This window comes from Marmota monax, unplaced genomic scaffold (assembly GCF_021218885.2).
Source record: "Marmota monax isolate L192 unplaced genomic scaffold, Marmota_monax_Labrador192_F-V1.1 WCK01_AAM20220418_F8-fsc00025, whole genome shotgun sequence".
Classification (NCBI taxonomy): Eukaryota; Metazoa; Chordata; class Mammalia; order Rodentia; family Sciuridae; genus Marmota; species Marmota monax.
In genome coordinates, this window is record NW_026691950.1 from 7,790,278 (window position 1) to 7,810,145 (window position 19,868).

Sequence of the window (19,868 nt, forward strand, 5' to 3'; positions counted from 1 at the left end):
TTCTTAGTTTTCTGTTGCTGCCCACTAGCTAACTCCAACTGCTGACAAGGTGTGCCTCACACCTGATCAATATACAATGTATATGTGAAATGAAACATCATATTGCACCACAGAATTATGTAACAATAAAAATAAAAATAGTAACGACAAAAAAAGAATGCTAAAATGAGTATCTGCTGTCCTAAAAGCTCACAGTGATTGAGCTATAACTCACTACTTAACATCTGCCTTATGAATTTTACATAAAAGGCATGTTTTGGAAAATTGGAGATAAATATGTTCGTTTTCAGAGGTATCATATTTCCTATTGTCCAATTCCTATAGTTGATCCCTAATCAATCAACAGACAACTATTACTGTGAAATACTATAGTATGTGCTGCATGGGAAAATGAAATGAAATCATAATCACTTTACTGATGAGCTTAAGGTCTAGCTAGGCAAATACAGGAATCACATATGAAATAATTTGAGGGAAATATGACAGAATATTATAAAGTGACAAATTAGGTCATGAATACTTTAAATGTTAAAAATGTTTAATGAAATTAAGGACAGTAATAATCATGAGTACATTTATTTTGGGCACTTAAGTGCTGTATGTATATTTTACATGCATGATGTAATGCAATCCTTACTACAAGTCTTTCTAGAAGTTTCTACGATTGTCCCTACATTATAGGTGTGGAACTTTGAGACCATGTCCTGGAGATTCCAGAGCTGACTCAGAAAGAACACCATATGGGAAACAAAACTAGTGTTTGACTTTGGAAAGTGGATAGTAAAAAAGGAGATTCTTAAGAGGGCCCTTGAATTACTAACTCTAAGGTATACCTTGAATTATTTATATTCTCTTTTTTGTATCATCTTTTCCTTAAAGACTATAAGCAGAGGAAATAGCTCTTTAATTTTGCAAATAGCTTGTAAGAATATATGTACAGTTTGAAATGGAAAAGTTCATGCATAATATCTACAATGAAATAAAAATAAAGAGAAAAAAGAATTTAAGTAGATGGAAAATGATATATAGGCAGTAGAGAAATATGTACATGTAATTAGAAAAAGGAAAGTTATCACTTCTGTAGTAAAAGAGAAAAATGTCTTGCTTTAGAAATCTTCCTTTTCTAAAGTTGAACCTAGTTAATGACACCACCATCCTCTATCCCATCCTCCATATCTCTCATTCAACAGGTCTAATCAGTCATTAAGGACTGAGACTTAAAAGTATTGGGTTCACTTACCAGACAGAAGACCTTAGGCAAATTACTTAATTCCTAATTAATAATTTCCACACTGGTAAAACATGAATGAAAATAGGACATATTATATATGTTATTAGAATTAAATTATAGATAAAATGCCTGGGAAAGTTCCTAATACTGTCTGATAAAAACATTAAAAAATTATTATTATTCATTATTCATAGGAATATGAACAAAAGACCCGGTATTGGGCTGATCATTATCTATCTATATCTATACATATATGTACCATATGTACACATATAGATCTATATATATACACACCTGCATTCTTATATCTATTCTTTATAGAGAGATCATAAATTAAATGCTATAGAGTTTGGAAAAACAAGCTCTGCAATCAGACAAAGCTGAATTAATTGTAATATTAGGTTTATCATTTTCTAGCTGTTTTATCATGAGTATATTTAAAACTACAGACCTCAGTTTCTTCATCTGTAAAGGACATTGTGAGCTAGCAATTAAATAACACAGGGTAAGTATACCACATAGTACCTAACACAAAACAAGAGTTCAATTAATGTTATCACTGGATTTTTTGCATACTTTGTGGCCAAAAAGGGATAAAGAATATATTTTCAAGTTATTTTTTAAAATGTTATTTAATTAAGACAGCTTCCTTTTACAGCTCTACAGTTACTTATTTTTCAAACCATTCTGTTCATCCAAATCATCTCCATCAGTGGAAGAGAAGGTATTTTAAGAAGTAGTAAGGGTTTGGAAGAATAAAGCCACAAGTGTCTGTTGTATTCTGCTGCCTTTCCTATCCTCTACTATCCCCCCTCCCCTCCCCTCCCCTCCCCTCTTCTCTCTCTGCTCCCTCTACTGACATTCGTTTGTCCCCCTTATATTATTTTTCCCCTTCCCCTCACTTCCTCTTGTATGTACTTTCAATGGATGTGTAACTGATGTGATTCTGCAATCTGTATATGGGGTAAAAATGGGAGCTCATAACCCACTTGAATCAAATTGTGAAATATGATATATCAAGAACTATGTAATGTTTTGAACAGCCAACAATAAAAAATTAAAAAAAAATCATTGAACTGTATATATTGAATTTTGTGCTATGTAAATAATAGTGCAATAAAACCCTTTTTAAAAGTTAAAAAAAAAAGCCACAAGAATGGAGTTTAACTCAAGTATTAGAGATATATTCAAAGGCAGAACTAAGATAATAATGAGCAGAAACAAAACATCTGCTCCGCTTCCTGAGATATCCAAGAACATACTCAAACTACTGATAGCTTCTCTTTCATCCTGCCAATTGGCCTTTTCTCCTATTTCATGAATATTCCATAAACCATAAGCTTCCAATTCCCAGAGAATAGAAATGGTCACCATAAGCCTCTGCTAGGTCATTAACAGTCCATAGGTCACATATGGTGACAATGAATCAAACCACTACTGAGCTTCCCAAAGGACTATTGAATTACTAAATATCATTAAACTCTGAAGTCAATTCCAAATGAGGGGCTCAAACACATTTTAAACAAAGTCAGTATCATTCAAATAAGTAAACAGTAGTACACATTGGAACACATATTTGAATAAGCAAATTTTAACAGTCTGATTAGTCTCTATTGAAACTTCAACCTTGGCAGATTCTTAGAATATTTCCTTTCTGTAATATGTTGTAAATTTTGCTCTTATTAAATTCCCCTTTTTGATTTCTTTTTCTCTATTTATCTATTTCTCCCATAGTCTCCCCCTGATGTTTAATGTGTTCTCAACCTTCAAATTTGAACTTGATACTAAAGCCATTCAATGGCAACTGACACTCTAAAGCCAGCTGTTCTCTGTAAGGGAGCTGGATTCAGGAAGTTGGGGAAGGGGCAACCCATTAATCACTGTTATTAGGACACAGATATTCATCAAGTAAATTGCCCTAACACATACACAGTCACACAATGTAGAGGACATGAAGCATGTGATTAGGATTCTGACTAGTTTTAAAGTCCTTCCCAATTCATAAATGTTATGACTTTATGCCCTTCACCAACACACACACACACACACATACACACACAGTAAAAAATAGTGCTTTAAGTAAAACTGACTTGACAACTAAAAATTAACTCCTTTAAATGTAAGCATTATAAATTTTTAGCATGATTCAGGGCACAATGAAAATATTTTAACATTTAAATCTTCATATGCAATATTTCTAATCATATATGCACTATGACACAAAATTAAATAAATGAGAAAAACTCACTTAGAAATTTAAATGTTATCTCCAAATAATCTGTTGCTCAAAAAGTAAAGCAACAACATAATTATAGAATAGTTAACAAATATATTATATAATCAAAATTATTGATTATTTCCAGAGATGTAGACAAAGAAATCTCACTGCAGTAAATTTATTATTACATGAGAAACAGTGAAAATAAATTATCAAGAAGCAAACTCAAGAAGCTAAAAATGCATAATTAACCCAAAGAAAAATGGAATTAAAATAAAATCTTGAATCAATAATAAGTAAACAGAAACAATAAAATGAATAAATCAAAGGCATGATGCTTTTAAAGAAGCTGTAAATAGGATTCTTTGGCCAGGGCTTCAACACAACAAAACAAATGAAATATCAATAAAAGGCAGAGAGGCAATAAGTTTCCCATGGTGAATAGGAAAGAAAATAAAACCACCAAAGAAAATAAAACTGAAAAACAGTATTTTAAAACTGAAAACAGTATACAAAATGCATTCTGATAATTTTGAAAATCTTGATGATACAGAGTCACTTAGAAGAAAAGATAAGCTGTGTAAACTTGGTAGAAAAGCATTCAATTTTCTACCTGCTTATATGCCATTCTTAGAGACCCAGCATAGCCATGAACTTCAGGACTCTGACCAGTTAATCCCTGCCACAGAGGGCACCTAACCTCACTTGTTCTACTGTCCTCTCCTCTCTGAAAGTCAAATCCCAGGCCTCTCACTCTGTACCCTTACTTCCTGGCCTCTGTAGTACTGTGATGCTATCTATCATAGCACTACCTACACCTAAATCACTACCTGTTTTACTTTTTTTTTTTTTTGTAATTGCCTCCCCTCCCTCACCTCACACAAATGAACATAAACTCCATTCTGTAGGATATATGTTGGGATATTTTGATACATTAATGATTCTTAGACCTTCAAACAGAGTCTGATTGGCAGCTGGTGTTAAATATATATTTGTCAAATGAGTGGGTAAGTGAATGAAGGAAGAAAGGACTGAGCTGTCATTTGAAGAGAATAAAGTTGATTATTTCTGCACACTTTGATTTGGGTATATATAGATCAAAGGATTTTTAGACGATCATTAGTGGCAACTACATTAGGCTGCGCATGGGTGACTACAGACATTTTTCTGCTTATGCAAGAAAAGTAAATGGAGACAAAGAAGAAGAGAGAAAGCAGAGTAGTGGAGCAGGAAGGTGAGAAACAGAAGGAAAAAGAGAGAGAAAGAGAATGCCCATTATATTTCCTGTTTTTATGAAGAGCTTGTTGTTTTATACAGTTAGAGACCATGTGGGAAAAAACCATGATCATTTTTTCTTAAATCAGAATCCTGATTAGTCAAATGTAAATTATAGTAATTCTTATTAGGCTTTCTACATTCTATTAAATATATCCCATTAGAGCTAAAAATTCTCAATTATGGATGTACATCAACCACAATTATGTATCTTGTTTGTTGACTTTGTTTTCTTATTAAATAGCAGTGAACAGGTTCTTCCCAGTCCCAGGAGATAGTCCTCATTTGGGGTCACATTATGAGCCATTGCTTTACTTTGTGCAATGAGGTCTACTAAAATGCCTTTGCAAACCAATCAACAATGTCCACAAGTTACTCACGACAGTACATATGACCTTTTGCCTCTTTCTGTGAGAAACTTTCATTCTGAAAGGAACTTTCAAACAAAAAGTAGTTTTGATTATATCTGCCTCATTCAGAGCTGTTTAATTTTTAAGCTATTAATCTGTTTTAAACTTTGAATTCATAAACAACTTTCTTATATTTTCCTGGACTTTTAAGTTACTTACAAATTGTCACTCAAATTTCAAGTTCTGACACATATTTGATCAAAAAAGCTAAAAACTTAGGCTAAAGGAGATTAAACCAAATACCTGCAGAGGTACTTCAGGATGCTTTTCTTTCGGTACTGGAGCAGGTGGAATTTCTGCAAGAGGTTTGGATGTCTTCTTTTTGGCTTTCTGCATTTGAATATTGGTGAAATAATTGACAGCAGCAAACTCAATAAGGGCCGAAAATACAAAAGCAAAGCAGACAGCTATGAACCAATCCATGGCAGTAGCGTAGGACACTTTGGGCAAAGAATGCCTTGCACTGATGCTTAGTGTGGTCATAGTGAGGACTGTGGTTATTCCTTTAAAGCAAAAAAGCAAAGAGATAAAGCAAACTGCTGTTATTTCAATACAAAACAAAAAATAAACTCTAAGGATTAGAGGAACAAGGTTAACAACATCTCATACAATATCATCACGGATGGAGATTGTGAGTTCTACTGGTTCAAATGAAATTAGCACAGGTTTGAAGTGAGAGACAAATATGGTTCAATTTCTGGCCCTTCTAATCATTTGCTCTATGTGTCTTGGAACCCATTATGTTCCAAGTTTTCAATTCTGCAAATATTTCAATAAAATTGACAAAAGTGCATTAAAATTGGATGGAAATTATAATATGAAGCTTACACATTCTTTATTCTTACTAAGAATGAAAATAGATTTTCCTATTAATAGGACATTGTGGTGATGTTACATCTTTTACATACAAAAGCCATCCTATACACAGGACATTGGGCAAATATGATATCTAAGACACTGGGACAAAATGAGTTCATTGATACCTACTGAATTTGATATAAAATTTGTAAGTATGTAAAGGTCATTGCACTTAGTGAGTTGCTACTGGAATTTGAGACAATATACCTAAGGAATCACTAAACACACCTTACAAAAAGAGTGATTTATTAAAGCAGTGACTCTCAACCAGGCATGACACGTTGAGAACACTAAACTCCTAAATGGGAGCATCAGAATTTCCTAGGTAAGAATGATCCACTGCTATTGGGAATTACTGCAAGAAAAAGCACAAATGATATATGTCTTTATTTTCAACTGAATATTATCTATGAAATTAAAATAATAAATTTACCAGTTGTTCAGGAACCTAATTTACTAAAACTATAAAAGTATATTCCTAGACAAATAGGTTTCTAGAGCAATTTGACCTCTAAAACATGGATGCTCATCATTCCTCTGTTATAGCTGTCAGGAAAATATCTGCAACAAGAACAGAGGTATTTCTCTTCCCTCAAGAAGACTTCTGAAATACCACTTCCAGGAAAACATCCTCTTCAGCCTAGAGACAAGTCAGTCACCATTCTCAGTAGAAAAACTCCACTTATACTAATACTATAGAGCAATGCATTATTTGAGGATACTAATATTTCCATAGCTGTCCCCTTTTCCAACTATGTCTATCTAATCCATATTTCCAGTTCAGCCTAGAAATTCCTGTGAAGATTTACTACATCCATTTGAATTCATTCTATACAATGCCTAAGATAGGTACTAAAGTTGACACACCCAGGTGTCTGGGGATGATGATGGTGGTGGTGGTGATGGCAGTGATGACGACAGTGATGAAGGCATCTAAACTGTATATTCCAATCCATGGCAGACCCCAGCTGAAAGGCAAATAATGCATGTTCAAATGAAGACACAGTGAACCAATGTGACAATAAAGGAATACCCATGTTTTGATTGAGAGTGGACAATACTGGCTCCTCAATTAAGCACTTAATTATTCCCTGTCTTGTGCTATTTCCCTTACTGTTCCACATATGTAAACCTTATTTCCTACTTGATTGCTCTTGTTGACAGCAGACATGTTGAATATAGCTTTAAGGATTAACATAATATTCCACCTCGTGCCAGGCACAGATTAAATGCACAGTAAATAAAACACTCATTTTTTCCAATTCCTCACCAATCCGTTTTCTTTGAATTTCAGTCTCCTTCTGAATCTTCAATACTTAGGACATGAAAAATTGGAGCAACTGTGCAGCACATGAGCTATAGACTTTCAAAAACATTCTTATAAACTATACAGAGAAAGAAATTTGAGATTTTGATAGTGTTCCTTATCTGGAATTTTTTGTGTTTTTTTTAGCATTTCATCAGCCTAAAATAAATGTTCAAATGTTTACCCAGTCAGATATATCTACATATATCCGAAAATAAAATACTGTGAATTTATTGGGCTTTGTTTCTGAAAGAGAGTTTCAAACAGTTAGATCCCCATTCTCAGACTCAGAAAAATGGCACCATTGTAATGCTGCTGGCTGTGAGCTAAATCCTAAAACAACCTTGAAAAACTTTTAGCCTCAAAATTTAAGATAAATCAAAAATGTTTCTTTTTATCCATATGATTTAAATGTAATGGACTATTAGGAATTCAAAAATGTTTTCCAACTTTTTGAGATATGTGAGTAGTATGTTTCTTCTATTGTGACAGAAATGATGATGAAAGCACTTGCAAATAAAATATGAAGAGTGGAATCTAAACAAGAATACTACTCACTACTCAGAAAATTCCACAGAGACTCTAATACGATAACCAGAAAGAAACTCAAATTCAAATAAAAAGAACTTAAGAATTCTTATGCTACTTAAACTTTTTTTTAACATAGAAAAATTTCTCCTGAGGCTCAGAAGTGGTGGTCCTCAGGTTCTCCTACTGACATGTGAAAAAAAATCCCTTCTGAATGTCTCATAAGTAGGTTACTAAAGCAATTATTGAAGTGAGAATCCAAAAATTTCATTCCAGTTCTTTAGAAGTAGACAGATCACCAGGTTCATGACATAAATGATGCTGTGGATACCAATACCAAAAAATAAAAATTAAAATTAAAAAAAGCTGTATATATATGATGCTGCTTTTCTTTTCTCTTTCAGTGTTTTGTATCAGCTTGATTTTCAAGTTTATGCAATGGCCCTCCAGATATTATGGTTCCTATTTTATGACTGTTGGCAAAATTATGAAATTAGCTGGCATAAAAAGCAGGCTAAATGTTCAAAAGTTTCCACCACTTTAGGCATTAAAAAGTTCTTTCTACCAGGTGTTCAAATTTAAAGAAAGCACTTGCATGATTTATTATCCCTGGCTTTAGATACAGCATTTGACTGACTAGACACCAATAGAACAGCAAACAGAAACCAGCCCTTCAGTTAAAAATTCACCATTCCTCTCCATCTAGAAAGAAGTACAAGAATTTGTCGTAAATGCCGTCCTGACTTTTCAAAGCCATAACTTTTTTTGACACATTCAAGTACCGATGCCAGTCCTTGCATTTAGAATGCTGAATATGCACCATATTGGCTGGCCCAGGAGCTGGGAAAGGATATGTAAGAGGAGACTAAGACTGTACACTAGAGTGAAATTTTGGCTGGCCATTCCTAGAAAATGAAATAGCAATAACTTAGCTATGCCAGCTGGCATTTACTTGTGTTTAATGTTTTACTATACTGGAATAATTAGAAAACTTAAGAGTCATACAAGTTTGGAGATAGAAGTCCTTTGTGAAGAATTTAGCATGTTCTGCTTCTCAGAATTATGCTGATCTTCTGAGATTTGGTTTTGCATGGTCTCAAATGCTGACTCTGACTCAGCAAATTCTCTCCTTATGAGTGAAGAGGGAAATGAGACTTAGAAAACAAACAAACAAACAAAAAACTAGCCCAGAATGAATGTTCACCTAAATCTCATATGAAATAGATTGGTAATACCCCCAAATACTTACAGCTTTACTTCCCTAAGAAAATACCATTCTAAATCCTCATTGAATAGTCTAATAATTACCATCCGAATGCATCTTAGGTCTTTGAAGATGTAATTATTGGCATAATTTTCTTGATCAGTCAAAAGCAGTATCTTGGCACAGGACACAGGGACAAATTTCAAAAGAAAAGCCCTAATCACTGTGAATAGAGAGTGTCTGAGTTCTTAAAGTTAGATAATGTCTTGTGTCCACCATGTACAATTATGAAACTTGATATAAGCTTCCTAATATGTTACAGATATTTTCCTTATTTATAAAAATTAGTAGTGCCCATCTTGCAGAATTATTGTGAAGGTTAAAATAGATGATCCCGACAGTATATGGCAAGTCCTTTCCTACTGATAGTAGTAATATTAATCCCTTCATAACATAATACATCATTTCCTTGCAATATTGTATTCAAATAGAAAGCATTGAGTGAGTATTACTGTAAACAATGCTATTCCTCCCTCCATCACTGCGGATTTCTAATATTTGGGGACAATGGAGACAGAAAAATAGCTGCCAGTTTATAGTCAATAAATAAAGCAAAGTTTATCAACCAATCAAACAGTGATTCTTGCATAAGACAGAGGTGCAATGTAGAATGTCACTCTAATAAACAACTAAAACTGTATAAATTGTGTGAGAGGTATTATTTCAACTGCCTTATTCAAACTTACTCATTTAATCCTCACAGCATCCTTATGAGATAAGTACAGCCATTTGTCCATTTTTAACATATGAGGAAACATGAGTTATATAAAAGTAGCTCACCGAAAGTTCATAGCTGGTAAGTAGTAGACCCTGTGGGTAGAACCAAAGTCTACACTTGTGACACTATTACCTCTTCATCATAAATGGTAATTTTTGCTCTAGTTCTTTCTAGTTCTTTAAGGCCACAGAAAATAGTATGATAATATGCATACAACTGCTTTCCTTATTTGTAAAGCCTAATAGAAACAAATTTAAAAAATTTTTTTAATAACTATAGCTCCTGAGTTATTAATTTTTTTGTAGTAGGATTAGTTAAGGGACTTGGATCTCATGCTCAGCCTTTGTAGACAGTTCCTGCACAGTCAGGTTGCCTCTGAACATACTGTATGAAGACCCAAGAATTTCAGGATGCCTGGTAGTACACACTAGAAATATAAATTTTTTCTTTAAAACACCAGTACAACCAATTCTGGAAAAAAATTTAATCTCCCCAATGCAAGAGAGGTATAGGAAAGAGTAAGTAACATACAGCAAGTGTTCCACGTGTCCTGCACTGAGTACTATTCATAACTCTTTAAATTCCTTCTAGTCTATGAGGGAGAGATGTATTAACACAATTTTCTGGATGGAAAAAGTAAGTGGCAGATTCATGCTTTAAACCCTGACCTCTTAGCATTCAATGATTAGATATGTTGTTTTATCTCTTTCATTTTCATACCTATATTTAGTAGCTAAAATTTATTTCACACTTAGAATGTGCAATTATTTGTTAATTGAACACCCATAACTCTATGAAGTAGATAGTGCCATTATACCTGCTCACTGTATTGCTGAGATCACACCCTGCTTCCACATTAGTTTGAGTTTCTCAAATACCCTCTTAGGTGAGCCTAAGATTAAAGGAAGGAGGTTGTCTATGGAGGAAACACCTCTGTTGGAGTATTTCAGGTCCATTGAGGACATTAAAACACCATTATCAGCAGAGGTAGGACAAAAGGCTCCAATTCTTTCCTCCAGTTCTCTCTTATCAACATCTCTTCAGCTATTGGATGCGAAGGAATATTGCACATGGCTTTGATGCTTCTAAACAGAAAAGCAAAGGGAAACCTTCATCTCTTGTGAGGACTATATTCACTCCAGAGACATTCTGATCGTTTTCCTTCTTATCTCATCACTGAATGCTTTTGCTACTCGCAATAAATACAGAAAGAATACACAAAGATATAAATTAAACAGATATAATTATAAATCATTTTATGATGTAAAAGCATGACTGATCTGTAAAAGATGTATTAACAAGTACAAAATCGTTTAAGCTCACATGGTCTGGACTTCATATTGTTAAGAACAATATATGTAGGAAACCACAATTAAAAGAAAAAGAAAAAAATGTTGGTTCAGAAAAAAATGTTATGTAGATAGAGTATAATAATGAGTTCATAAACTAAGCACATAATACCTTCCAATTCAATGAGTGTAAACCAATTGCATTTTGTTCTTCTTCATTAAAAGACAAGTTATTCTAAGGCTTTCATATTCATTCAGCCATGACTTTTATTTGTTTTATTTTAAGCTCTTAGTGCATTTCATTTTAACACCTAGATATAATTTTAATTCAATTACACAGCATTATGCTAGGAGCCCAAGAATATCACCAAAAGTGAAATTATATGCAGTGCACAGTTGGTCTTCATTTGACTGATTCTCAACAAGGGGAATCCATTGTGGCCCCAGAGGAAGTGAGAGACTACTCATATCTCCTCAAGCATTATTATTTTGTATTGGCTAGATAAAAATAAAAGCTTATGTGATTCTGTATTCAGTAAAGTTTGATATATTTGTGTTTATCATTTTCTTAGATATTATTCATATTTCTTATGAATCGTGATCATTATGTAATGTGGACAAAAACATCCAAGAAATGAATTGCACTTACCAAATACAGTCCTCGCTGGAACTGATTCCTTATTTATCCAGAAAGAAACTTGAGAAAGAATCACTGTCATAATGCATGGAATGTAAGTCTGAATCATAAAATATCCCATCTTCCGTCTTAGGTGGAAATAAACTGTCATGACAATGTATTCACCTGCCAAGAAAATATATAAAAAAAATTCATTATTGGTTCTGCAGTTAATTATTGAATGTCTTCATGATTGTATTTCAGACTAACACACAGTACTCTGAGCAAAGAAATTATCTTTTGTGCATAATACAAACAAGAAATACAAAGTTTCCTCATGGCAGGAGGGTGGATGATATAGAAGACCATTATTCAGAAAAATACTTTATTTTGTGTAGCGACTAAGTAATTTACTAAATTGGGATATAATTTTTAAAAGTTTTTGCAATGCTTTCTATTTTGAAGACCTATTACTGCTAAAGCAATTAGCTTTCATTTTCACTATTTTTTGAGAGCAGAATTTAGAACTAACTTTTACAAAAATCACTAGGGACAAAATGGAAACACACATACACACACGAAAATATACAGTTTAATTTTGGACAGAAATGAAATATATAGATTTCATTCATATATAAAATATATAAATATATATACGTATTCCATTTATATGTATAGTACACATATACAGATACAAGCTAAGGGAAAGGCTGCCTTAATTTTAGGAAAGACCTGTATATCTAAATGTTATAAATATAAACAAAAATGTAAACAGACATGTATAGCATAGAGGCATAACCTAAAAAACTAGTAAGTGAAACATACCCTAACATTTCTGGTAGCTGTTGAGGAATATTTTTACCATCATGCCTGAAAGGACATATTAAGAAAGTTATTTAGGAATCAGTAGCCTTATTCACAGACTGTGAAGCCCAAGTTTCAGAAATCTCACATCTCCAGATGTGTTTTAAACACCCCCCCTTGCAGATTAGAACATGAAGATCTTTCAAAAAAAAATTGTTTCCTATAAGGATAAGTGGAAAGTGCCCTGACTGCATAGTTTTTAAACCACCTTATTGAGGTATGATTGGCATGCAAAACTCTCTATATATTTAATGTATGTGATTGATTAGTTTGGAGATAAGTATAGATTCATAAAACCATCACCACAATCTTTCATAAAGCTATCCACTATCTCCAAAAGTTTCTTCCCATCATCTCATTCAATATTTTGTGTGTGTGTGTGTGTGTGTGAAAATAACTCTTTTATCTATTCTCTTTGCAAATTCTTAAGCATTCACTACAGTATTATTGATCATAGGTACTATGCTGTACAGGCAATCTCTAGGATTTATTATCTTGTACAATTGAAAGTTTGCCCCTTTGACATTCAGATTAGAACATGAATATCTTTCAAAAGAGTTTTTCTCCTGGACAGACAAGGGGCAAAGTGCCATGATAGAAGGCTACAGTATAGTTTCATAATTGATGTGAAGAGGGTATCCCCTGAAATGATAGTCATGACAAGGGTTGGGAAGATAAAGTCTTTCCCCTCTAAGCCCTGGCAACCACCATTACATTCCCTGCCTGTATGATTTTTAACTATTCTAGAGTCATCATGCCTTCACATGACTGATTTATTATCTTTTTTTCTTAAAACAAAACATACATTATAATTTCACAATTTTGTCCCAGATCTAACAATAACCACTCATTTTCTACTAATTCAAAATTTTTAAAAATATTTTTCACTTGTCAGCAGATCTTTTATTTTATTTATTTATTTATTTATTTATTTATATGCAGTGCTGAGGATCGAACCCAGGGCCTCACACATGCCGAGCAAGCGTTCTACCACTGAGTCACAACTCCTGCCCCTACTAATGCAATTTTAACATCCTGATCTGGCATTCAGAACATTTTGAGAAGGTTTTTGGAACTCAGAATGCCTGTGTTTGAATTTTGGTTTTGCCATTTAATAGCTGTATGACTCAAGCAAGTTACTTAAATACATTGTATTTACATATTCCTCATCAGTAAAATGAAGTTGGTGATAGTATTCATTTCATGGGGTGGCTATGAGAACTAAGTGAGTCAATACATGGAAAGAATTCATGATGAAGCCTATAAGATGGTATCTGCTGAATGAATTTTAACTATTGCTATGGGCTGAATATTTGTGTATCCCCAAAATTCTTATGTTAAAACCTAATTAATCATCAATAAGGAGATATTAACAGTGTAGTGCTTTGGGATCATGAGGGTGGGGCCTCATGCATGGGGTTATTACCCTTATAAAAGAAGTTCCTGGTGTGAGCCCCTGCTCTCTTCTATTCTATGAACCAGGAAACAAGCTCTCACCTGACAGTGAATCTGATGGCACTTTAATCACACACTTCTCACCCTCCAGAATTGTGAGAAACAAATTTCTGCTCTTTATAACTGCCAAGTTCATGACATTTTATTATAGCAGTACAAAAATGTACTAGATAAAAATGATAAAACATTTTCCCCTTTATATGTGTATACAAGAAAGAGTTCTAGAAGAAGCAATAATTGGATCTTCCCCATTAAATATGATAAGAACTAAATCCTGCAATCTTTCCATTCATTTTCCAAAGACAAAGAATCATCAATAACAGACATCTATCCACTTGTAGGACAATTTTAGTTTTTTTAATGTTTTGAAATTAAGATTTAGATTTTGCTTTTCCTTTGGGGAAAAAGGGGGAAGGTGACATAATAAACTTGAGCAACATTAAAAAAAAAAGAGAGATTTTTGGAAAGCACCAAAACCAGAAGATCAGACTTATTGCCTCATGATTTTGTTAAAAATAGTTTTAATATACTTGATTACTGACTTCTGTTTCTGAATAAGAAAACCAACTCACTTCTCACATTTCACCAACTCAGAATTTATTTTAAACTGAAATAAGATGATAAATATAAATAAAGAAATTCTGAGCTATGGTTTATGCATCAACTCTATTTCTGGAAAATTTTTGTTGTTCTTGTGAAAACACTAGATATTTCAATGAAGCCAGGACAAAACTCTACTGCTGATGTTACATAGCATATTGGATTTAACCATTAAACTTCTCACCTGTAATGGATTTGATAGTCTCACTTGATACAGTTTGCCCAATCAGATCATACTGAACTAAGCTGGAAGACTCCTTTGGCACTTCCACTGATTTCTCTGGACCTTTTGTCCATGTGTAAATCATCTCACTCTTCGGATATGCATCTGAATGAGAGCAGAGAATGTGGTTACTGTCAGGGTTCTCTTTTATGGGCATTGGTGGTCAACACTTAAAAACATGACATGTGTTCAAGAAAGATGGGGTAAATGAAAACAATGTTCTCTCAACTCATTTTACTCAAACATGTTGCAATTAAGAAACCTATAGATATTAAACAAAACAGCATTACAAATCAGCAGGATTCACTGTTTTTGTGCCAAACAACTAGAGGAGGAAGAGACAAAAACTGAGGCTTCTACAAGGCCATATACATTAAAACATTTGGATGTGTTCCCAAGCTAATAAGATAAGCAGCTAAAGAGCAGATTATTAAACTCCCAATAGGGTACTGCCAAACCCCTGCTTCTTGCACTTTTCTCTTCCAGTGCTTGACCAACACTGACTTCTCCATTCTAATGCACCTCTGTCATTTTCAAATGTATCAGAAGCTGCCTCTAATAACACAACAACAAAACAAAAACAAATCCTACTGGTCAGGAGCTCTCCAGGGGTCATCTCTTCTAGACTCTGCCTCTGGGTAATATCATGCTCTTTGGGAACTGGGAACCGTTCTACAGTGACAATTGGCTATGCTGTTTGTAAAGCTCTCCGGGGAATATAATTACACAACCAGTTCCACTACCTTTAAACTCTTATAATCAGGACATTTCCCCTTCTATCTTCAACAAATTCTTCCCAGAAGCAATTTAAGCCCATTTTCTATTATTCGGTGCTCAGTGCAAATGGAGACCAGCTGCTTGCTTACCAGTCTACCCAGAACAGATAGCTTGGCTCACACACAAATAAGTTCAAAAGAACCAAAATGAATCATGTGCCATTCCCCACCACCACCACCCAAAACCTTCCTAAAATGGCTAGAACACAGGAGGTCTTGGGGAATTGTGTAATTCTACAAAAGGAGTCCATACCTAGACAGATTCTCCTTAAAAGTCATCTTGCAAAACATACTCCGAGGCTGTGGTATCATTTAGCATTATCCAGTAATATGTCAGCATTTATCCTACTAAATACTCATGCTTTGTCAGATATTTAAAGCCCTGTACATGATGTTCTACAGATGATGTTTTAAATCAGGTATTCTCTTAGCTATCCTATCTTGCTAGAAGAGCCTTTTCCTTCCTGGTTTCTCTCTTTCCTCTGAATTATAAACATAGTTAAGTGCTCTTTTTCTCTTTCCAGAAAATGTAAGGCCTTAACTTGCTAATTATGATGTGCCTCTTTTTTTTTTTTAATTCCCTGCCCCCAAACATCAACCACTAGTGTATGATTTCTTTAGTTTTATATAAAGCGTGATTGATCACCAACTACGTTCGGGTCACTCGGAAAAGTGCTTTATACGAGAACTAGAGGGGGTGGAAGATGGAAAATACTTCTTCTAAATAAAAAATAGCTTGTATAAAATTTAAATTATTATAGTACAAAGGAATCTTAATTCCAACTATAGTGAGATCACCCTTTATGTGTATTTTTCTGTTTTTATCTTCTCTCATTAAATCATTGGTCAGGGAGCAAATGACTTTCTTTAGCTTCAAGTTAGCCCACTGAATATTGTGATTACTAGGGTTATAAAAAGAATGGTGACTGCCGATTCTCATTAAGTTAAGCAATGAGCAATGATAACAGCAGGCAAGTTTCACAATCAGTGCAACTAAGAGTCTGAAGCAATAGTAAAAGCCAGCATCTATTTTTGGTAGATTCTGATTGAATCAAATGTTTGAGGCAGACCTTAGAAGAGCAATCACATTTTGTTACCATCTCAGAGAAGGGAGCTCAAAGAAAGGAATCTTATATTCCTTCCTATCCCATTCATCTCATCCTTTTGCCTTCATCTCTACAAAATTTCCCAGACACATCTATTTCATAATCACTTCTCTAATACCATCCTAGCCTAATCCATCATCATTTTTGCTTGTATTAAAACCACATACTCCAACTCTCCTGCTTCCATTCCAATATCTCTACAACCCATTCTTGGTAGGAGAACTAAAGTAAGAAAATATGAAATGTCCATCAAAGATTTACCCCTTTAAAATCTTTCAAAATTCCTGGCTCCAAGTTTTCAAATAGAATTCAAACTCCTTAATGTGGTCTACAAGGCACTATAATCTCTGGACTGACCACCCCACCCACCCCACCAACTCCATGCCAGCCCTGCCCTTGAATCGCCTACTGTTCTTGTATCCTGCTTCAGCCATTGATAGGGCTGCTTTTGTTATAACTGATGTCATGCCAGGAAGTCATGAGTCTTCTTTGGGCTTTTACTAAGTGTGCTATAAACAACTAAACATCTCTGCCAACAACAGCAACTATTAAATTATAAAGAAAATCATTTGTACTTTCTATGTTACAACACCATAAACGTAAAGTTCAGAGGTCCCTAACACTGACCACCAACCTATTAATTATGACTCAATCAATTAATCTATTCAAGTTATCTGTACAAGTAGGTTTTTGACTTGGGGAAAGAAAAGAGAAGTTTTAATTCTTTACACAAAATATCAGCGAACAGACTCCTAATAATCAAAACTTGCACAATTTTTTTCATGGATAATGATTTAAATGCTATATTATGAGAAAATCACAGGCATACATAAGCACACACACACAAACACATATCAAACTTGTGTGAGATAATCAGAAATTCAAATACTTTCATTTGTAACTTACAACTCCCGAATTTCAGAGGGCAAGCATGACCATCCATGGGAAAATCCACCAATCTCATGGGGCACTCCGCACTTATGGTGAGTCTATGATGGAAAAATGCAATTAAATAAAATCAATCCTTTATTAAAATTAATTCTATATATCTCTAAAATGAAAGAAAGAGGGAAAAAAGGGAGAAAAGTGAGGAGGGAAGAAAGGCTAAAAGGAAGGAAAAAGAAAAAATTGATTACCTCATTGTATATAAAATAGTGCCATTTCTCATAATTCTAAAAAGCTTATTTGGAGCTGTCATATTATGTGAGACAGATTTCTTTCCATTCCTGAAGAAAGTATCAGGGGTCCATACTTTTGTTACCATCATATTGTTCAACCTCAGAATTTCAATGGGGCCATCATACTTTAGCCTTTTGTCAATCCACGTCTGCCTGAAGAACACATCCATTGTGTATTCCTGGGGAAATGAGTTTGTGACATCTTCAGATCACAGAGCACTACACATGTACATACAGAAAAATGCATTAAGTTCTACCTCTTCCCACTCATAGAAAAGACTTTCTCAAATGAAATTAATAGAAGTAGAAATTATCTTAAATCAATAGAGTAAAAAGATTCTCAGTAATTACAGTATCTGATGTCCATCTGGCTCCCTTCATCTTCTATGCTCATAGAAAATAAGTTACCACACATATTAATCATTTCATAATAATGACCATCTTTTAATAAAAATGCCAGCTCCAGGTAATTAGACTTGGGCTTCACTTTAGACCAGATAGCAAAAATCAGTTAATGGATAACAAATATCATTATATGATTAATCATAAGATGGTAGACATTCTTAAGACAAAGCAAAATAGATAAATTGTGCTTTCATAAAGTTTATCACAATTTGTCAAATAACCCAACCATTTCAAATCATTATGAGCACAGGGTCAGGAAAAAAATGAAGGAGGTTCTCTGTCCTGTTAAGTAAATATATTTAATATAAAATAGCACAGTTGAATGAACAAATTCCTCCTGACCAATACTCATATTCTAGCCTCTTTAGGCATGACAGCAAGGGAGAAAGAGAAGGGAAGAGTGGGCAGCAAGGAACTGCACATAAAATACCAAGTGCAGTCAGGACTACAATACAGTGTATGCAATTAGCTCACACCCAAACTAATTATAACCTCTAATTTTCTCTTCCTCAATAGTTTTCTAAAGAGGAAAAAAAAAAAAAACTATATACAAAGTCGTACTTTGCAACTAGTAATAGGAAAGTTCTCTTGTTGAGAATGACTTTAAATCAATCAACACTCAAAAGTTGGAGCTGAAATGCAAATTCAGTGTCTTACTCTTTGTAAACTTTTAAGTTTAATTTGGTTATTCTTTGAATTTCTAGCTTTGTGTGACTGACAATAAAATAAATTTTAATTGTCTCTTTTCTGGCATGTTTCTCCAAACCCCAAAAGGTATACTGCTTCCCAAATACCTACCATTTCAACATCAGATACAGGTCCAAAGCTGGTGACATATATGTCAGTTTTCACTTCCGTAACAGGACCTAGTAGGTATAAAGTAAATATGTGTGAAAAAAATAATTACCAATTTAACAGGCTAGTAGGGTTAGATAATTGAATAAATACAGGTATGATACATTTTTATAAGCATCTAAAATTTCCTGTGAGATAATGAATCTCTACTAAAGTAAACCAAATCAGAAAACAGTGTTTACTTAATGGGAAAAAAAGAAACCCCAATTACTTACCAAGACCTTGCTTCTTCAAAGACACATCACCCCTGGGCACTATTACAACAGGCAGTGCAAAGACACAAATGCTTTTAGCCTTTGTGATTTTTTTTTTTTTTTATAGTGCATCATCTGATTGGCCCCTAGAAAGAAGTGAGCTACGAAAGAGGAAACATGGCCACAAGAATGAAGAGGAGAAAAATTGTAATGACTGCAAAGAATGCATCTTTGGAGAGTTTAGGATACTTGTAAATAACTTTTAAAATGATTCAAGTCACCTTTAACAATAAGCACACCGTTCGCTGGTGATTGGGATCAAAGACTAGCTCTCCTATAAGTCACATGTATCCCTGCACTGCCTCCTATTCTCCATGTGATCTTAAGCAAGTTACTTAACTCCTCAATAGCTGGCACCACATGGATCAGGCAAGACTTAAAAGAGACCCAATGAAAGTGCTCAAATGAGATGCTGCTAACAGTGACTCTCTCGTGAAAA

At 34.0% G+C, this 19,868-nt stretch overlaps 1 protein-coding gene across 1 annotated transcript in view; it reads right to left on the minus strand.

The window, feature by feature from the left end:
* The window catches only part of Gabra4 (gamma-aminobutyric acid type A receptor subunit alpha4), a 70,639-nt gene that overhangs the window by 36,732 nt on the left and 14,039 nt on the right, over positions 1-19,868 (minus strand). Inside the window, exons 3-8 of the mRNA XM_046442752.2 lie at positions 19,119-19,186; positions 17,874-18,094; positions 17,644-17,726; positions 14,817-14,960; positions 11,747-11,899; positions 5,378-5,637 (exon numbers count right to left, since the gene is read on the minus strand). Coding sequence (XP_046298708.1) covers positions 5,378-5,637; positions 11,747-11,899; positions 14,817-14,960; positions 17,644-17,726; positions 17,874-18,094; positions 19,119-19,186 — 929 coding nt within the window. The remainder of the gene's footprint in view (positions 1-5,377; positions 5,638-11,746; positions 11,900-14,816; positions 14,961-17,643; positions 17,727-17,873; positions 18,095-19,118; positions 19,187-19,868) is intronic.